Genomic DNA, 19,359 nt, shown 5'->3' with positions numbered 1-19,359 from the left:
GACAAAGCCTTGGGTGCTAGATTTCGGTTCTGAGGAGATAGCGAGGGCTTTCGCCACTTACGACCAGGTACTACTGAAGTTTTGAAGAAAAATTCCACTACATGCTGCTTTGTGATTAACTTTGTTTTTTTGTTTTAGGAATCGTTCATGAAAGCAGAATGGACTGACTTGCTCGATGCATCGAAATGCTCGGTGAGAACTAAAGGAGAGAAGGGCTCTATCGCCAAACTAGTCGAACGATTCAATAAGGTATGGCATGTGCTGACATCATACTGATCTGCATCAACCTTAAAACCCAAGTGATTTTCCAAAAGCTAACAAGCTTTTAACCACAACAAACAGATATCGGACTGGGCATGCACACTCATCCTCCTATCCCCACACATCCAAGTCCGTGCTTCTGTAACCGAGAAACTAATCCGTGTTGCCAGACGGTCGTTGAGTCTACATAATCTCCCATTCACACTCGCCATCACACTCGCAGTTACCCATCCAGCTATAATCAGATTGCAAGATACCTGGAATATCGTACCTAAATCAGCACTTCGAACACTAGAAGAATTAAAGACCGTGTGTGATGTTAACGGAAACTGGAGATGTTTACGGGCTCGCATGAGCAGTCTGCAGTATGATCGTGTTGCGTGTGTGCCACTGGTGGCTATAATACAGCATGATATTGTACTTGTCGGTGAGATGCCATCTCATGTTGCTCATCCAAGTAATAATGTGTCGGGGGAGCAGCTGGGTAATTTCAGAAAGGCTAGAGCTATGGCTCGTGTGGTGACGAGGTTTAGGAGTTTCCAGCATGAGTGGAGGCAGTATGGGTTTATAAGAAATCCGGAGTTAAGTCCTTTCGTCGAGCATCTGAGCACGAATGTCGCTGGATCGGTGCTGGATACCGATGGAATATGGGAGTTGAGTAAGAGACGGGAACCGAAACGTTTATAACGATGAGGAGGGAATTTGGATGTGGTGGTGTTGTTTAAATATGTAATGAACTCTTGCTGGTTAAAGTTGATTCTAAAGCTTTTGGTATTATATCATATTTGTTAATGTAGTATTTTCTGATCCATATACACACTCTTTGTTCATAAATATGAATTCTTTACAAGTATACGTTTGACACAGACGACTGTTGATGTTCGTTATGAAAAGGACAAAAATAAATCAGCGAGTTTCTTAGTATGTGACAAAGTCGCTCAGCAACCATAATCACAACACATACACAATCCCCACATGTTGATGCCATCCTATTCAGTATTCTTGAATGTTCTTAGACGAGAGTGTAAACTAGTAAGAGTCAAATTGAAAAAGAAACTACTGGGATGTGGTGTCCAAAAAATAGCTAAAATCCCATCCACATCAGTTTATGATTTATCTGCCATCCTGACCAACGTCTTCCACAAAGCGTCGTCTCTCACACAGGCTGCGACTCAGCCTTCTACCAACACTTCCACTTCTCAACTGTTTAGCTTTCTTCCATATTATGGGTGCCAAAGCCTACAGACATAGCTATACGGGTCGTCGATGCTCGAATCGTGTCTTCTTGAGATGGACGGTTTAGAAATGACTTTTGAATGTAGTCTTCCGAATGTCCTGGTGATAGGATGTCAGAGTCAGCAGAGTACGTCCTGGCTGATACGAAGCAGATTTTGGCAAGGTGGGGGCAAAAGAAGCATCCTACATCAAAGCATCCACATCCTTTAGAAGTACCTGCAATTCACACAATCGGCCTGATGCTTGAAATGAGTTAAATCTCAACTTGCTCTTCAGTTAGCATCCCAACAAACAAAAGACGCAGAATAGCCTTGCAAGTCTCCAAGACTAGTACAACAGGTACCGGTGCTACGAGATTCCCTCTACTTGGATATACATCCGATATGGCAGCTAGATTGGTACATTGCATTGCACTCTCGGCAACGTTCCTCACACCACATCAGAGGAAAATGTTCAGGTTCTACGGTCCGGTCCCTCTTCGTAAGACGACTCTTATAGTAAAGTTACTTTTCGCCAGAGCAAAGATACAATGTTCATGGGTCGATAATATCAGAGCCTCCAGTCAAGGATCGGTGTACGGAGGTTGATGCATGTCGAAGGACCCAGATAGGCTCACGTGTCATCGCAATCGTTCAGAAAGTGTGCTGATGGACATGCTAGCAGATCAGTTTCGGATGTGGCAGGCGACCGATGAATTGTGTGTGTGAATCTGTGGTTGAAGAGTCGGAATAATCAAATCAGCAAAAAAATGACAAGGCTATGCGGCTATGACATTCATACTTGCCGTTACATCCCTTACACGGAGTCATGCTAGCCCAAACACCAAAGCCCGCACTTTAGCAACCCAAACATACCAAAATTGCCAATTCATCAACAATGCAAACTTATTTAGTGACAAAAAGATTACAAGAGGTATGTGATTAAACCAATAATGGCATGCATGCAAACAGTGCAACCAAACTCGACCATAAAATGCAAAAACACCATCTACACCCCATCAAATAACATCAATGAAAGAAATATTTACTATCCTGCACAACATCTACTCCAAAATCCCCTCTCTCTGGGACAGGTGGCAGCTCAACTTTCAACCAAGCTCTAATAGTCTTTGAACCTCGCTTCAGTCCTTTAGCTTCCTTCCACTGTTTTACTTGTTCAGGTGTCAGTGATACATCTACAGCAATCCGGTTATTCGATACTCGGTCCGTGACTTCTCGCGCCAGACGGTTCAAGATGTCTGTTGAGTGTAGGCGTACGAATGTCTGGCGAAGAAGTTGTGCTAGGGTGTCAGAATCGGCGGCGTGCGTCCAGAACGAGTCGTGGACTGAGGCGAAGCGGATTTTGGCAGAGTTGCATGCAATCTGTTTGTTGTTTTGAAGAGACGAGTGAGTCCGACGAAAAGGGCAAAAGGTAGCTTGAACTACATGCATAGGCCTTTCAGGTCTGCACAGCACTTACAGCCGTCAATATCATATGACTAGCATCCAAAGAATGTACAAAATTAGGTGGGAATGCTGACGACTGTTTACGAGGATTGATTTCACAAGTGTCGTCAATCCTCCTTAAAGTGACTGATTGCATTGGTGTATATACCTACCACGAAAAGTTCAGGTCAGTATGGAAGCAAAAAAGAGCACTACAGGACAAATACCTCTTTAACAGTAGTATCCCGATACGGCTGCACAACAGGCATACCCAAAGGCGTAGTCCATATCATCGGCGTAGTCTTCAACACTTTATCCTTCGACGATTTACCACCACTACCCTTCCTGACTGGTTTAGGCACCTCAACAGCCTCACCATCCCCATCTTCGAGGAGCTCGTCAGGCAATCCAAGACTACTGGTGTCGGCTTTTACAAGCGACAATGTTGTCTTTGCGCCACTATTATCCCTGAGGATTTGACTAAACGATATACCAGCAGCTTGAGGGGTCACAATCCCTAATCTGCCCAGTATCTTGGCATCTTCAATCGCGTCCGGCGGTACATGCGTTTCGGGTATGGATTTACATACAAGTGCAGCAGTTATATTAAGCCACTCTTGTATAGCTTTAGCACCAGCGAATAGCTCTCCCAATGAATTAAATATCAGACGTGCAATGTATTTAGATATCGATGCAATCTGCTTTGGTGTGAAATTATTCTCTTCTCGTGATTCCTTGAGCCGAGAAGCGACTTGCTCTCGTGCTCCTATAAATGTTACTCCGTAGGATTCAGTCATCACGGTCTGTTTTACAAGTGATCGGGTCACTCTTCCTTGCATCCAGGATGCTTCTATAGGTGGATCTATCAAATGTCCATTAAACACGACTTTGCATTCATTACCAGGATCGCGACCTTGAGCTAACTCGTCTTGCTGTCTTTTATATGCGACAGCATGAGTTTCGACAGCTTTGGCAACCAGGTTGGCGACTCCTGAATAGACATCTTGTGGTTTATCAGATGGTATCAGGTTTACATTCTTGGCACCATCTTTGTCACCACCTAACGCAGCATAATGTTGTAGACCATTACATGTCCCGTCTTGATGGATAGGTAGACGAGATGGGTATAGTTCGGGAGATGGTTCATAACGCATGGCGGCTGCTAATTCTAGACAAGTAGCCAAGAGTTGGAGAGGTTCGTCACTCTTCATCCACCATTTGTTACCCTGCAATAAAAACACCGTAAGTGTTACATAATAATCAGAGGACTGTACATTATATCACTCACAGTCAACGGCTGATCAGCGCTATCATACACTTCCTTCATGATATCTTCAGTGAATTGAATACGATCTTCGAATGACACTCTAAGAAAGACACAGAAATTCAGCGAGAGCAAAAGGTGTACTGGTATTGAAGGATGGAGGACCATTACTCACTTGGAAGCACCAGCCAATGTAGCAACCTGAATCTTGAGCCATTCAAGCCCTCGTTTACCCAATGGTTTGGCTTCAGCGAATTCCATAATTCCACGACACAAGTCATTGCCCATATGATTTAGATGCGGTGGTATTGGATAGGCTCGACCACGGAAATCGACGTTATGTGGGAAGTAGACTGTATGGCCCACGAACTAGTAAAGAGTGATTGGCAAAGTTACAATCATGACTCAAAGAGGCCCGTGCCTTTTTTGCATCTTCATCTTCAAACCGAAAGCAAAGAAAGTTTGCTTCACTCTTCCACATAACTTACAGCTTTAGCAATCTCAATCTTATAAGCCTCCGAGCATCTTTGCGAATACAACGACGTAGCTTCATTCTGCCACAACTTTGATTCCTGCAAATACGTCTTTAGCAAACTCGGATCACCCTTAATAGCTTCCTCACTAGGTTTCGCAGGCTGTGGACTCTTAGGCCCAATGGCAGGCAGCCCAGCCACAGCATTCTTATCATCCTTCCATATCTGCGAGACAACATCCAACACCCTTTCATTTACTCTCCAAGGAGTTTGCCCAAGGACATCTAATCCCTTCATCAATATCTTCAAGTGTCCGCCATCCTCATCGACTTGTTCAGCAGCTTTGATATATTCTTGATGTTCGGGACAGAGGAAGATACGGACTAGAGGTGTCTTTGAGGTCAAGTATCCACCAGTGTTTCGACCAATCCATGCACGTGGAGGTGATAACATTGGTAAGAGAGCTGGTGATAGGACTACGGGGACATGTTCCACATTACGGAGTGCTTCGGACGGTCTGAAGAAACCGATGGCTCGCGATCCAACACTGTGTCCGACATAGTGTTCAAATGCTGGGACCATTTTCGGACTGTGGGGGAGAAATTTTTGAGAATGCCAAAAAAGCCGCGTAGATGATGTTATGTGTGAACTCACGGAGAATCTGCATTTGCTTCATCAACTACAGGAACCTTGGCAACTTTCAGTAATAGACCTGCCAAGAAAGCTCCAACCTAGGAAGTAGAGGACAGAATGAGCACGTTGTTCAGTGAAAAAAAGCTTAACTCCCCGACTTTCACATTACCTTGACACGAACGGTATCCGGCCAAATCGGATCCCAATCTCTCTCCTTCTTGTCAACATCAAAAGCATCCATATGCTTTTTGATACGTTTGATCTGCATTTCATATAATCGTCCAGATGTTTGCAGGGCATTGATTTTCAGCTCTGCCTTGAGCTATGAGAACCAAACAAAAAAAGCATAAGTCCACACTACCTCAAGTTCTAGCATCCCAGGAAACATACCAAACTACGTACCCATCGCCGATTAGCAGATTTCGAAGCTTGTTGCAAATTATACTCTCGTTCACAAGCTTTCCCGATTTCAATACTCAATCTAGCAAATCGTGTAGACGAGTTATCACCACCAACAGCATCCATGTCGTCTCGACTCCGTCTACCAGGTTCTACAGCACATGATATGGCGATCAGGGCGGCGGCCTGAGGATTGATTAGAGATACAAAAGAGTGCTCGGTGGCGAACTTCGTTGATGCTGTAGTATCAGATTCTATAGCCCTGAGTTCAGCTCCTATTTGGTTTGCTAAATCACGAGTCCACGACCATATTAGATGATATGGCTGAGATGAGAGAGCGAATACGGATGGTTGGGATTCGGCTAGGGTCTGCAATTCCTTGATGGCTGCTTCTACGGTTGCTCCTTCTAGAACCACTTGGGCGTTTGCTAGCACTTCGGGTGATGCATCTGTTGCCGGCACATGTTCGAGTACGGATTGGAGGTAGAGTAGACCTGAAGGCCGCGATCTTGCCTCTGCCTTGGTAGCAGGTGTTGCTGTTGAAGCAATAGCTACCTGAGAAGTAGACCAGGCTACAGCTAAATCTAATTCTTCCTCTTCCTCGTTTACAGTTTCGAATTCCGTAGCAAATTCTTCAGCAATCTCTCTGTCTAGTCCTTCCTTTTCCAAGGCCGATAGGAGTAACGAGTCGGCCTGTGAATACCCATCTACAACTTTGCCGATTTGTCTCAGCAGCGCTTCAAGAGCTGTTCGTCTAGACGGATCCGTAAATCTAGAATCACGTCGCAAAACTTCTACAGATGTGCCCTGAGCTTCCGCCTCCTGTATAGTTGCTATAGCATGATCCACCATTCCGCGCGACAAGTGCCATCCAACTAGTATGGCATACGTGGTAGTATCACAACCAGGGCCATATGTTCGATTGGCTATAGAATGTTCCCATTGTGCTACTTTGAGAGTATTTCCTTTATTTACATATGCTTCCAAGATGGCGTTCAGGATTGGTGTGTTGAGTCTCAGCTTTATCAAGTCCCTGATTTTAGGCTCATACCACATCATCAGAAACATTTGTTCGGCTCTTATTGGGTCTCTGTGTAAGACCACTCGTATAGTGGCTAGCTGCTCTTCCACATCGTAATAGGTCATCATACGTGGTCCGTCCAACTGAGTTTCTAGCCAGGGACTAGGTGGAGACTGCGGGAGTTTGATATATGATGAGGGAAACAGATCGGAAGGTATATCGTTGTATTCGGTTAGAGAGAGTGGTGATGGGCGTGCTGGCAGATGCGTATTGGACGTTGATGTCAGGCCCTCGACCATAGATATCGAGGCCATTCCCCTGTTTAGAGGCCGATTACATGGCTGTATAGCATCTAATTGTGGAGGAGTAGCCAGCCTCCGTCTCACTTTATGGTAGGTTCTGAGTGTTTGGAGCGACCGATGCATTGTGTCTGAATTTAAATCTAGATGATGGTTTGATTTAGTTACAAAGGGACTCGATGCTTGAACGAATAACGAGCTTACATACTCAAATAACACTTATATCCACGCTTCCATACTATTACAAACCAAAAACAGCTGCACTAGCTTGTTTTGCAGTTTTTTTTATTACCAAAGTTTACACCAAAAACTTATAAAGCCCCATTTACAGCAAATCGCTACCAAAGGAAAGGCGACACGTGCACCAGAAGCATTAAATCTACCTGAAACTTCATCTGATTCTGATTTTGATTTCGGTGCTGATACTGTATATTCGTGTTGGATGTTGGATCTATGGATTGCAGAGGAATACCATTTGATCCTACATTGATGACTACGTATGGCTACCCTCAACGTTATGGATATCAACTGTATCCAGTACCACCACCAGTTGTCCCTCAACGTGAGGCATATCCTCAACATCATCAATTTGCACTGCCATCTTTACTTCCAACGACGTACTACTGTTACGATAGAGTCTCGCAGACTACTATTACCAATACTCCAACCACTATGAGTATCGCATTATCAACGCATGACTTTAAAGGAGTGAGCGGTGTGTTGGCTGGTGGTCATCCACTTTCCAAACTCTTGGACAACATGAATTGTTGATGCAGCAGCAACAACAATACCCTGTATACCCATCGTCATATATACCACCATCTACACCATCATTTATTGAGTCTGTTGGCACTCAAAATGTGTTGGTTGCACAATCTCATCGAGGAGGTGCTTCACTTCCCATCACAGAACAGTACACTTTGAACGATGGCGTCACTGCTCAACCTGCTGCTACTGACTCGCCTGAAGACGGTCTGATCGCGAAGAAACAAAAGACTAGTACTCCTTCAAACAATGTTTGGAAGAGGTAACCTTCTCTCGTTGGAAACTGTTGAACACATTCACTATTAAGTGTGTAGTTGTAGTACCTGGTCATTTGCATAGTATGCGACTAATACACACTCGTATCTTATAGAGGGCATCTTACACGACATGCGAGTTATTCAGTTAGTTCAAGTTCTCATGGCAGGAGTTACTGACGCCTTTTCTGACCCAGATGAAGATTCATTCAGGCTTGAAGCCTCACGCATGTCTTGTTTAAGGGGTTGGTGCCAAAATCATGAGGATTGACAATGTGTAAGATTGCGTCGTTATTGCAGTAGTTGCAAGCTGGGTCATTCATACAACCCTACTCTCGCAATCATCAGGAAGGCGCATCGTTACAATCATCTTCGCTCAGAATGCTACTGAAACTCTTGATCCTTTTAGTATTGTTGCAATTTGCTCAACCTCGAAACTTCGATTGCTGGTGTTGAAATGTGTTGTTTATGCATATCAGCCATGTATATTTGCCAGACGAAATGTGAAATATGCAATGCTGTCTCGATCTCCACAAAGATTGTCGTTGGAGTGTCCATCGATGCTCTTAGAGAAATCGAGTGCTGCGTGTAGAGTAACGCTTCCGTCACGAATTTATTCCTCATTACGCTCAAGACAAATGATCCATATTCGATGCTCATCGCTTTGGATTCGGGTCGGTTGAACGCCTCTCAGCAATGAAACGAGCCATGACCACCAGTTTGACAAGGCTCAGAACTTTCCGGCATTTCGGAGTAGTGTAGAGCAACAAGATGATTTCAGGTCGGAGGGTTCTGATGTCCAGCAGGAAAACGTTAGCAGCGAGCATCATTTATAAAGGTCGGAGGACAGAGAAGGTCATCATTGAGTTCGTTCTACGGCTCAGATGGTTTGAAATATGTGAGTCGAGAGATATACAAGCGCGGTTTTGACAGCCGTCGAAAACAACATCTTGCTCAAGTTACACAAATGGATCTATATACTTGCTGTAAATGTAACTATACAATTCCTATTCTTTCTGCTAAATGAGGCCAACTCTCTATCCTAGCTACAGAATCCTCGAAGGGAGACCACAATGTGGTTTGATACCATAGCAAGCTCCGACACGAGCATAGCATCATTACTACGCATACCACCAAAGGTATTCACCTTCAGAAAAATGCCAGGAATGCCTATACGTATGGTCACCGCCTTCTTCAATTCAGCCACCTTCCATTGTTTGGGAGCGGATATTGCATATGTTTTATCCGCGTAAGACACCAACACCTGTATACATTCACCCTCATTCAGCCTTTCTCCTATAATTTGAGCACTGGACGATGATTGGGACAAGGTATGAGCATGAATACTCGTATCTGTCCACACTCCACAGCTGTAACAGTCTTCATCCAAGGTGGTAACCACACGCCCATCAACCTTGACAACAAAGAGCGAGTCTACTATATACCATGCACGTAGCCACCTATATACATTCGATACCTTGTCCTGAGGATAGACGTACAACACACAATCTCTGTTGTTGTATTTGATGACGACCTTCGCAGGCGGCGAGTCGACATCGAATGACGGTGCGGTATGATGATGAGATACACGATTATTACGCATTGCATTCGTTCCAGTAATCGGGATTTCGACATCAATGAGCTGGTCGTTGCCCAACGAGTAAAAGTTTCGGGGTGTTATGGGCTCGTCGTTTCGGGTCAGCAATACAGGGGCTCCTGGTCTGACTAGTTGTCCCAGAGCTGTGCAACATGATAATTGAAGCTCCTGTGGTTAATGTATAATAAAGTGATTCAGATTCAAGTGACATGTTTGGAGCGAATTCACGTCAACACATACGATGAAACTGTTTGGAATGTAGATAGGAATAGGCCTCACTGCTGTATTACGACGTCTTATGAGCACACGACGTACGATTTGGGCTTCCATCGCTTGTCCATCTAGGCCTAATGAAGATTGTTAACGGTCAACACGAGGAGAACAGCAGTTGAATCAGTGATGCTTACAGTTCCGATGTCGACAAAGAGTTTGACCGTCCCAATGCCGCCTGGGTCTGATTCTCAAAAAACTAAGGCTGGTTCGTTTTTCTAACAGTTTTATTATAACCACTGGATAACTCTATCAGGAAATACCGTGGGACAGATTTAGAGTATAATAATCACAGATGTGATGTTATAAATTTAGCATTTAACAGTAGTAATACATGTCTTTCGACGTGATAAAGCGCGATTATGTGAAGCTGTTATGTCCATAGACCACTTCAATGATACATCAGTCAGACGAATCAGTGATAGAGCGCGACTATGTGAAGCTTGTTATGTCTATGGTCTATGGACCACTTCAATGATCCATCAGTCAGACGAATCAGTCCTTGCTAGTGTGCTGCAGAGTTGTTGATGAGGTGCTTTGCTGACCAGATCCGTTGCAGAGCCTAGGAGTAAAGCACGACTCTTTGTAACATTCAACTTGGCAGCAGAAGCGTTTTCGTATAGTTTCAGCGCAGCCTGCGTGAGATGCCAGTCTTGACGGTTGCGACAGTAAATCTAGATGTCGTCAGCATAGGAAGCGTACTTCATGTATATGGAAAAGCGAGAGCGGAATCCCATGGTTATAGCTCGTATGAGATACAATAGAGGTTCCAGGGTCAGGACGTATAGCAGGGGTGATAATGGATCTTCTTGCTAAGGAGCGTGGTTTCGACAACAAGATTTTGGAAGTCCTGGTTTTGCATTTCTACGTGACGAGAGACATTGTATCTATTTTAGCAATGAAAAGCACGTCGACAAGCCTTCTTCACTACAGGCTTAATAACAGCTCGTGACGTCAGTTTCTGACGTACGACTTTGCTTGCTTTGGAATGTTGGTGTTTTGCAAATAGCACTTGGGCTGGTTGTTTAATACTGGAATCGAGCTGAATCCTGTATTCCGTTACGTATATCTCGAACCATGAAGGCATACGTCGTTGAAAAGTTCATTGAGGTCCCAGAAGACCTGACCTTGACAGAGACATCTGATCCTGAATGTCCAGAAGATGGAATGGTCATTGAGGTATGTAACAATAGAACGTTTTACTGTGAAATTCGAATCTGTCGTAGCATTTCATTCTTGATACATCGCAAGATGTGTTGTTTGTCGTGATTTCGGGCATTTGACGCACCCTTTTACATCAATAGGTCAGAGCTAGTGGTATAAACTTCGCCAACCTCATGTTTTGTCAAGGCAAATATCAAGTCAAGCCGAAATTACCGTTTATTCCTGGTAGTGACGTACGTTTGTCAACCCTATAGCAAAGAAACCTTGCTTAGCTAAGCTTGCAGCAGAGCGATGCAACGACACTCTCTTAACGACAATTCTCAAACTCTAGGTTGCTGGGATCATTGTCCAAATTGGCCCCAAATGCCCAAAACCATTCGCACTCGGTCAACGTGTCTTTGGATCAGGAGCTTCTTATTGTGAATACGTGGCTCTAAGACCGAGCCAAACAGTCGTATTTCGGGTACCTGGAAATATCAGTATGGCGGAAGCTTGTGCCCTCCCAACGAACTTCCCTACCTCATGGATTGGACTTGTGAATCGTGGACGATTAGCTAGAAAGGAGGTTGCGCTTATTCATAGTGGTGCTGGTGGAATCGGAAATTCTGGCAAGCTGCGTTTGAATCGTGAGCAGCTTCAAAAGACAGCACTCTGACCATCTTTTGCGTATTAGCCATCCAGATTGCAAAACATTTGGGCGCCTATGTAATAGCTACAGTCTCATCAGACGACAAGATGGAGGCCTGCAGAGAGGCAGGAGCAGATGTTGTGCTAAACTATGTCGCAGACAAAGACTGGCCTGAAAAAGTTAAAGAAATCACACGGAATATTCCTGGAAGGACTAGAGAAGGTGCTGATGTGGTTTTAGATCCAACCGGACTTATAATCCCATCCACGAAATGCACCGCTTGGAATGGACGTTTGCTAGTTGTTGGATTTACCGGTGGAAACATTGAAAACATACCGACAAATCGACTCCTGCTTAAAGTATGTGTTTGTGAGTTGCATACTCTGATTCAGGTCAAAACTAACTGTATGTCTATCCCTTTTAGAACATAACTGCAATGGGAGTCTACTTGAATGGCTACCGCCCAAACTGGGGCTTCGCAGACGACAAACTTGAACCAGAAATATTGGCCGATGCCTGGGGTGGCATCTTCCAGATGCTGCAATTTGGTCAGGCGAGAGATGGAAAGCCGCCTCACCCTATATTATACAGTGAAAAATATCACGGACTCGAAGATATACCGAGAGCCATGCGAGATGTCTCGCTAACACGAAAAACTTTTGGTAAAGTCGTAGTCACGCATGGACCTGAAGAGCCAGAGCCTGATCGTGGTGCTGGTGGATGGCTCGCCATGATGGCGAATCAGGAAGAGGAGGTGGATGATGATGATGATGATGATATAGAATAGACCTGTTGAGGTTTTTGTTGGCAAGCCATTTTCGTGTTTTGCGTGTTGAGCAGCAAACTATGACGTGAGTACTCAAATTCAAAGTCGATCTATGCGCCCTTCCGTTCCAATTTGTCTTTGTCCAATGTGGGCGATCGATACGCGTCTGTGATGTCATTCGCTCACCATCAATACACGACCGTTCGACAAAATACCGACATCCTTCTCTTTGAAAGCTGTGGACACAGGGGAAGGGACGCTGCAAGCTGACGTGCACAAGGTATCGTGTCGTTGTTCTGTACTTGGCATCTGAGTAACGTCCCAAACGCTAACAACACTTCGTCAAACCATAGATTTTAACAGCTCCAAGCTTTCATACCCAAACCGACAATGAAGGGCTACATTGCAAACGAGTACATCAAAGTTCCCGAAGATCTCAAACTACGGGATGATCTGCCGGAACCAACGTGTCCACCTAATGGGTTTTTGCTTGAGGCATGTCCAAACATTTGACTTGGGAGTGTTTATGGCAGCAACAACTGAGGGACCGCATTCTCATGTCTCATTAATCTTTATTTTGTAGGTCAGAGCCGCTGGCATATCATTCGCATCTCTGATGGTATTGCAAGGAAAATACCAATTCAAGCCTAAATTGCCGATGAGACCTGGTGCAGACGTAGGTTTCGAACTGTCTCCTCAAATACCCTTTTTTCTTACTCACTTTCTTACATAGGTAGCAGGAATCATACTCGAAGTCGGACCAAACTGTCCCAAACAATTCTATGTTGGTCAACGAGTCTTTTGCGGTGGGGAAATAGCTGAACGTACGGCTGTTATACCCACTGAAGAGACATTCGAGGTGCCGGCGAGCTTGACGATGGCTGAAGCTGCGGCTATTGGAGTGAATTACACTACGTCGTGGATTGGGTTAGTGAATCGAGGGAGAGTGGCTAAAGACGAGGTTGTGTTGGGTAAGCTGCGAGAGAATTGGTCAACTTTGTGGTACTTGATTTGGCTGACACTTTTCAAATATCATATAGTTCATTCGGGAGCTGGTGGAATCGGTAGTTCATGTATGAGGCCGCATGTTGCAAAATCTACACACAAACTCATCGCTAACACTTCATTTCCTTCTAGCAATCCAAATCGCAAAACACCTAGGAGCATACGTCATCGCCACTGTATCATCCGACGACAAGATCCCCGTTTGCAAAACAGCAGGCGCCGACGCAGTTCTCAATTACGCCACAGATAAAGAATGGCCTGAAAAAGTCAAAGAAATCACGAGAAATATACCTGGACGCGAACGGGAGGGTGCTGATATTGTGGTTGATCCCACGGGACTTATAATCCCATCTACCAAATGTACTGCTTGGAATGGACGGTTGCTTGTTGTTGGATTTACTGGTGGAAAGATTGAGCAGATACCTGCGAATCGGTTGTTGCTCAAGGTATCGCAGGTTTGTTGTTTCCTTGTGACTTGTAGAGTGCCTTACTTGGTTTTTGATTTTGATAGAATGTCGCAGCTATTGGCGTCAACATTAACGGATACAAGAAATCATTCGGGCAGACTACGGTAACAGAACCAGGAGTGCTGGATGACGCATGGAGAGGAGTACGTGTTGGAATTCTCGCAGCATGTGGAGTGCGCTCTAATTTTTTCTCCTTAGCTCTTCCAAATGTTTACAGAAGGAAGAGCACCAGACGGCCAGCCTCCCAAACCAATACTATACCATGAGAAATTCGAAGGTCTTGAATCACTACCACTAGCTCTGAGAGCATCGTCGATGAATAGGGCCTCATTTGGTAAAATTATGATTACTTTTGGACCGCCAGAAGTGCTGGTGCCACGTAGTAGCCATCTTTGAAACTTGTTTTGGAAAGAAATGACGCAGATTAGGTGTTGTCAGCTTTGAAATTTGGTGTTGACGAGGAAATGACGCGGATTAGAATATATTGTACAAGTTAGTACTAGTTGTAATGACTCGCAATAGAACCTAGGAGTATTCAATTAGGACTATAACGAGCCGGGTATTCTGCTCATCCTGTAGTTCTTCTTCATTAAGCAACAAAGCCTTTTGTAACCTCGACTTTTTCGTGAAGCAAGATAAAGAGATAGCATCAGAGAGAATAACTCCATCAAACAATAGCAGCAATGTCCAGTAAAGCTCCTCCACCACCTGCGGATGTATTAGGCTGGACTAAAGGCTATTGGGCCACAAACACTTCACGAAGTGCAGTCGATTCACATTTCTTCAAAGAGGCAAGTTTTTTTTCACTGGTTTGGCGTCTGTAGCCATGGCTGACACGATGCATGGATCTATTATCGTCTTAGCTTGAAATAGTGGAAGCAAAGCCTGGCAAGATACGAGCCCGTTTGCCTGTTTCAAAGGTATCATCAACATTTCTGTTTGATTTGGCAAGACGGGCGGGTTTTTTTCTAACGAATGGTTACGATTTAGGTTATGATCGTAAGCGCGCACTTAAATATTTGAATTCGTGTATATCCATATATCTATTAACTCCTCTCTATTTGATGGGCTTGTCTCAGAACGGGTTTGGCACTTTACATGGTGAGCTGCTCACAAAGTGTTGGCACAAAGGAATCTTGCAAATGAGATCACGATCTATTCAGACACCATCGGTCGAATGTCTACGTGTACAACCTGTAACTCTTTGCATCAACTGTCATAGGAGGAGCAATCGGCATCTTTATAGATGCTCTTGGATCTCTCGCCATTGCTTCAAACGGGCCCGCTTACGCAGCACACGTCTCAGTCGACATCAACACGACATTCATCGCTGGAGCTAATCTGGGTGAAATCTTAGAATTGGAAGGTGTTGTTGACAAACTTGGAAAGGTTAGCCCAAAGGTGCGCATTGTAGTATACTCTTATACTAACTGCGAAAATAATTTAGAGTCTAGCATTCACATCTGTATCAGTCAAGGTTGGAAACAAGGTCGTTGCCTTGGGACGACACACGAAATTTATGATGCCACCACCAAAACTTTGATTTGTTGGGGTAGCAGTGACCATCCTATTCTAATTGAACGTGATCTCGATATGCGTATGAGATTAAAATTTTATTGTATGAGTTTATCTTGGAGTTTATACACGGTGTTTGGTTTTAACGGTTTCGAAAAAGTTGCTACTAGTACTGGCTGGTTTCGTTAAAAAACGGTGATTTATGTCGACACAGGTATAAGCGACAGAGAGAGATCTTCTCTCCGTCCTTGGAGCTTTCTATGGAATCCAGAAAACCGGTGGTGGTGCGCCATCCTGACTCTCGCTCGGTTGGAGTGAAATGCAAGCACCGCAAACCCTAAGACACAACATGACTCGAAATCAGCAATCACCACCTATTTAAAGCGACACACTCTCGTAACAACTCCAACATTCAAAAAACATTACAAGCACTACAGAAGTAATGTAAGTTCTACAATTGAGCGACCACATTGTATATACAAAGTCATTGCATACTAAAACCACCATTCCATTCACTTCTAGATCTACACGCACACCCCACACATAAAACAAAAAATGGTATCTGCATTCAGCATCCGTCGTATGCCAACTGAAGTCATTCCCTTGGCTGCCATGCTATCAATACCCTTCATCTTTGGTACGTGCTATTCCCACTTGGGTTTGCCTTGCTTGAACAAATTTGATCTATCAAACATCCAACTTGATCCTTAAACTAACTATTTCCTATTTCATATTACGTAGCTGCCTGGGTATCTCAAAAGCACTTTACTCAAGACAAGGACCTGCGATTGTCTTCACACATGGGACTCAACCAACGGTCTATTGGAGAACATTGGGCTCGAAGATTAGCGGAAAATGCTAAGAGACAATAGTTTATTGATATGTCAGCTGGCTTGACTGGCCGCCTTCTTGTACACACCAATGTTCTTTTATAACCCAACTGGACTCTTAAATAATAATATACTAAACTTTTTACGTATTTCGATATTGTGCATGGTGTGATCTAGAGCTGTTTTGTCGTCAAAATTGCGCACGTTTCAATATTACGCTTGCAAAGCTTCGAAGCTGTTGCTGCTATCAATCATTTTGGTTGGGTTAAACACGCATCTGGCCGGTCGCTCTATGAAAAGTGATGCGTGGAAGAGTATCATGTAGCCGATTCTGAAGATTCGAATAATGAAGATCCAATAGAGGTTTAAAACTAGCTCAATGTTTGATCAGTATGGAGGCTCTGCGCGTTTCAAAACCTGCCAAGCTGCTCCCCACCAACAAAAACAACAAACAGCCAAAATGACCAGCTTAAAAAGGTCATTCGTGATGCTTTTGGTATCTATGAGCTGCATCACTTCAATTCTCGCTGATATCATTAGGTACAATTACCTCGATTTCAACTCCGCCGCGAACTTTTCCAAACAAATCGAGCTTACAAGCAACCATTGGTTGTTAGGATACCAACTACTTATACCACTCAAGACTCATCATCCGGATCATCTAAATTAGCTGCCGATGCAGGCTTGATATACTATGGTGAGTGAAATTGAAATCAGACATGTTGCGTACTAGTCCGTCCACAACAACACTTTGCAAGTTTTGCTCAAACTTTTGATATAATAGGGACTCTGGCGGCCAAGATCTCTATTGGAACACCATCTCAGACCGTTAGAGTCACGGTACGTGCTCTTGAAACACCTTGATGCGAAGCACACAGTCGCAGCTGTCGGAGTTGGGACAAAAAAAGTGTTGTGTCAGCAGTCCTCACCAACTCACTTTTTTTCAGCTTGATACTGGAAGCAGCAAGCTTTGGGCTCGAGGAAGCTCTTGCACTGCATCGGTATCGTGTCCTGGTGCAGCAGGATCTTTATCATTTGATCCAACACTGTCGTCGACCTTTATGACGACCAGTGCGAATGTTACGAATATCGCCACATATGGTGATGGGCTAGTGGTTTTGGGGGTTGTTGGATCTGATACAGTTGCATTGGCTGGTATTAGTGTACCGGGCTCGACGGTTTACTATGCTACTTCAATTACGATTGGCACTGCGACTTTGAGGACTGATGGTGCGTAAGCCATCTTTTGGATCTTTAGAACTTGACTTTGATATTCTTTGCTCTGAAAGGTATTTTGGGAATTGCCGCTGGAACTTTAGGAGTATTTCCTACATGTGAGTTGATGTTGGTTTTCAATCATGACCAAACAGACTTCTGAGGTTTTTTTTCTCTTAAATTTAGTGGAGAGCCAATCTATTTCTGGCCACTTGCTTTCCACCAAGATCCTAGACTCGAATATATGGGGATTTTGGTATAATTCGTCAAGCAGTTTTCGTTCACACAGATCGTGAGCTAAATCTTGCTCTTCAAACAAGGCAAAACGCTTCTGCTGCAACTACAGGTCTTACATACACAGATGGGCTGGTTACTTTGGGTGGTATCGATGAGAAACTGTGAGTGTATGGACGTTCAAAGTCATCAATAGTCTTCTTATAATGATTTTTTTTGGCATGACAGATACTCTGGTAACATTACATGGATTGACTTAATGTGGAAGCCATCATCGATACCAGCTAGCCAATCGTTCAATGCTCAATACTGGTACGTGAGCTCGACTTAAGGTGGTGATCACTTGGATCACTCTACTGAAGAATTTGTTGCGCTTTAGGTACACGGCTTTGACTGCTTTGAATGTTGGAACTACCAATGTCTTGACATTGTCAAAAGGAGGAAGTGCCTACGTATTCGGTCAAATCAGTTCGTCAGGCTTTGTTATCAACACGCCTCTAGAACTGCCTCTTTTGATTGATACTGGTAAAAAAACTGCTCTACATTATAAGGGATGCTGCTCCACAGTCTAACTCTGCTGGCGCGAACTTTAGGCACGACATTATGTCTTCTCCCACAAGCAATGGTTGACGCCATTGGCTCCCTCCTACAAGCTCAACAGAGCACCGTCCTGGGCGTGCCACTATACGGTCCCAACTGCAGTGCGATTCCGTTCGCATCTTTACCAACCATCACATTTACAATTGGTGGAAAGATATTGGCAGTACCGCCAACAGGCTACACATTTGCAAACCCCAAAACTGGAGATTATTGTACAGGTGCTTTTGTCTTCCAGGGTTCAGCTGCTCAATACAATGGTGGAATTCTCGGGAATTTGATTTTGGTAAACACTGGCAGGTCTTCTCGTTTGATGGGCCAACGTCACTCATCAATTTTTGCTGTTGTAGAGGTCATTCTACACTTTATTCGACGTTTCTAATCGTCGCATCGGATTTGCTACGCCGTCGATGAGTGGAAGTGGAGCTGGCGTCACGTAAGTTGAATAAGCTAGTGTATCGAGACAGTTGCCTAAACACAACCTTTCAGTTTTCAAGACCCAGCTGCTAATGGAACTTTAGCTGGAACAGCTAATACCGCTCCAGCCAATGGAACTATTACAGTCGGAAGTGCGTCAGGAGCATCTAGAGTGGACTTTGCTTCTACATTTAGTTTGTTGGCTACCGTATTGGTAGCCACGCTGTGCTTGTCTTCTTAACATTGTGACCTCATATACCGAAACGCATTACCACATAATTAATACCCATTGGGAGCGTAATACATACTTAGTTTCAGTCATTTTTGGTATACATTACGAGGTTTTCTGAAACGTTTGGAATACTCTGTTGTTTATTAGCGATAGATCAGGTTCGTTTTGTTACAGGAATGGCGATGGTATTATTTCCGGTAAATTCTGCAACTTTCTCGTGTCTTCTGCCTTCAAGGTATCTACAAACTTTGGATATCTAGAGTATGTCAACACAAAAATGAGCATCAACAATGTTTCATTCTTCCCGTATACGGATTAAAACTAACTCTAAAACACTTACACGTTCAGATACAGCCCCTTTACAACATCCTGAATAGCTCCCTTGAATATAGA

At 44.0% G+C, this 19,359-nt stretch overlaps 5 protein-coding genes across 5 annotated transcripts; 4 read left to right on the top strand and 1 right to left on the bottom strand.

The window, feature by feature from the left end:
• Positions 1–2,504: 2,504 nt before the first annotated feature.
• Positions 2,505–7,136, bottom strand: SmJEL517_g03911 (DNA-directed RNA polymerase; the record flags this gene model as incomplete). Its single annotated transcript, XM_031169839.1, has 9 exons — positions 2,505–2,858; positions 2,956–3,090; positions 3,149–4,147; positions 4,210–4,288; positions 4,361–4,554; positions 4,674–5,247; positions 5,313–5,389; positions 5,461–5,613; positions 5,694–7,136. 9 exons carry the CDS (start codon positions 7,134–7,136, stop codon positions 2,505–2,507), a joined length of 4,008 nt encoding a protein of 1,335 aa, XP_031024178.1.
• A 3,837-nt stretch (positions 7,137–10,973) lies between these two features.
• Positions 10,974–12,475, top strand: SmJEL517_g03910 (uncharacterized protein; the record flags this gene model as incomplete). Its single annotated transcript, XM_031169838.1, has 5 exons — positions 10,974–11,075; positions 11,201–11,293; positions 11,392–11,686; positions 11,734–12,047; positions 12,113–12,475. The coding sequence occupies 5 exons, from the start codon at positions 10,974–10,976 to the stop codon at positions 12,473–12,475; spliced, it is 1,167 nt and encodes a 388-aa protein (XP_031024177.1).
• A 369-nt stretch (positions 12,476–12,844) lies between these two features.
• Positions 12,845–14,322, top strand: SmJEL517_g03909 (uncharacterized protein; the record flags this gene model as incomplete). Its single annotated transcript, XM_031169837.1, has 7 exons — positions 12,845–12,936; positions 13,043–13,130; positions 13,188–13,425; positions 13,495–13,527; positions 13,592–13,905; positions 13,971–14,069; positions 14,125–14,322. The coding sequence occupies 7 exons, from the start codon at positions 12,845–12,847 to the stop codon at positions 14,320–14,322; spliced, it is 1,062 nt and encodes a 353-aa protein (XP_031024144.1).
• A 287-nt stretch (positions 14,323–14,609) lies between these two features.
• SmJEL517_g03908 (uncharacterized protein) lies at positions 14,610–15,469 on the top strand (the record flags this gene model as incomplete). The annotated part of the gene is made up of 4 exons (XM_031169836.1): positions 14,610–14,688; positions 14,917–15,027; positions 15,149–15,315; positions 15,374–15,469. 4 exons carry the CDS (start codon positions 14,610–14,612, stop codon positions 15,467–15,469), a joined length of 453 nt encoding a protein of 150 aa, XP_031024145.1.
• Positions 15,470–15,996: 527 nt separating this feature from the next.
• SmJEL517_g03907 (uncharacterized protein) lies at positions 15,997–18,975 on the top strand (the record flags this gene model as incomplete). Its single annotated transcript, XM_031169835.1, has 13 exons — positions 15,997–16,078; positions 16,183–16,190; positions 16,812–16,968; positions 17,056–17,111; positions 17,219–17,501; positions 17,561–17,605; positions 17,673–17,742; positions 17,807–17,884; positions 17,949–18,032; positions 18,100–18,245; positions 18,314–18,603; positions 18,668–18,753; positions 18,807–18,975. The coding sequence occupies 13 exons, from the start codon at positions 15,997–15,999 to the stop codon at positions 18,973–18,975; spliced, it is 1,554 nt and encodes a 517-aa protein (XP_031024146.1).
• Between the last annotated feature and the right edge of the window lie 384 nt (positions 18,976–19,359).

Source organism: Synchytrium microbalum (assembly GCF_006535985.1).
Source record: "Synchytrium microbalum strain JEL517 chromosome Unknown SmJEL517_scf0023, whole genome shotgun sequence".
Lineage (NCBI taxonomy): Eukaryota > Fungi > Chytridiomycota > Chytridiomycetes > Synchytriales > Synchytriaceae > Synchytrium > Synchytrium microbalum.
The sequence above is the reverse complement of the archived record's forward strand: the minus strand, read 5'-3'. Positions and strand labels throughout refer to the sequence as shown.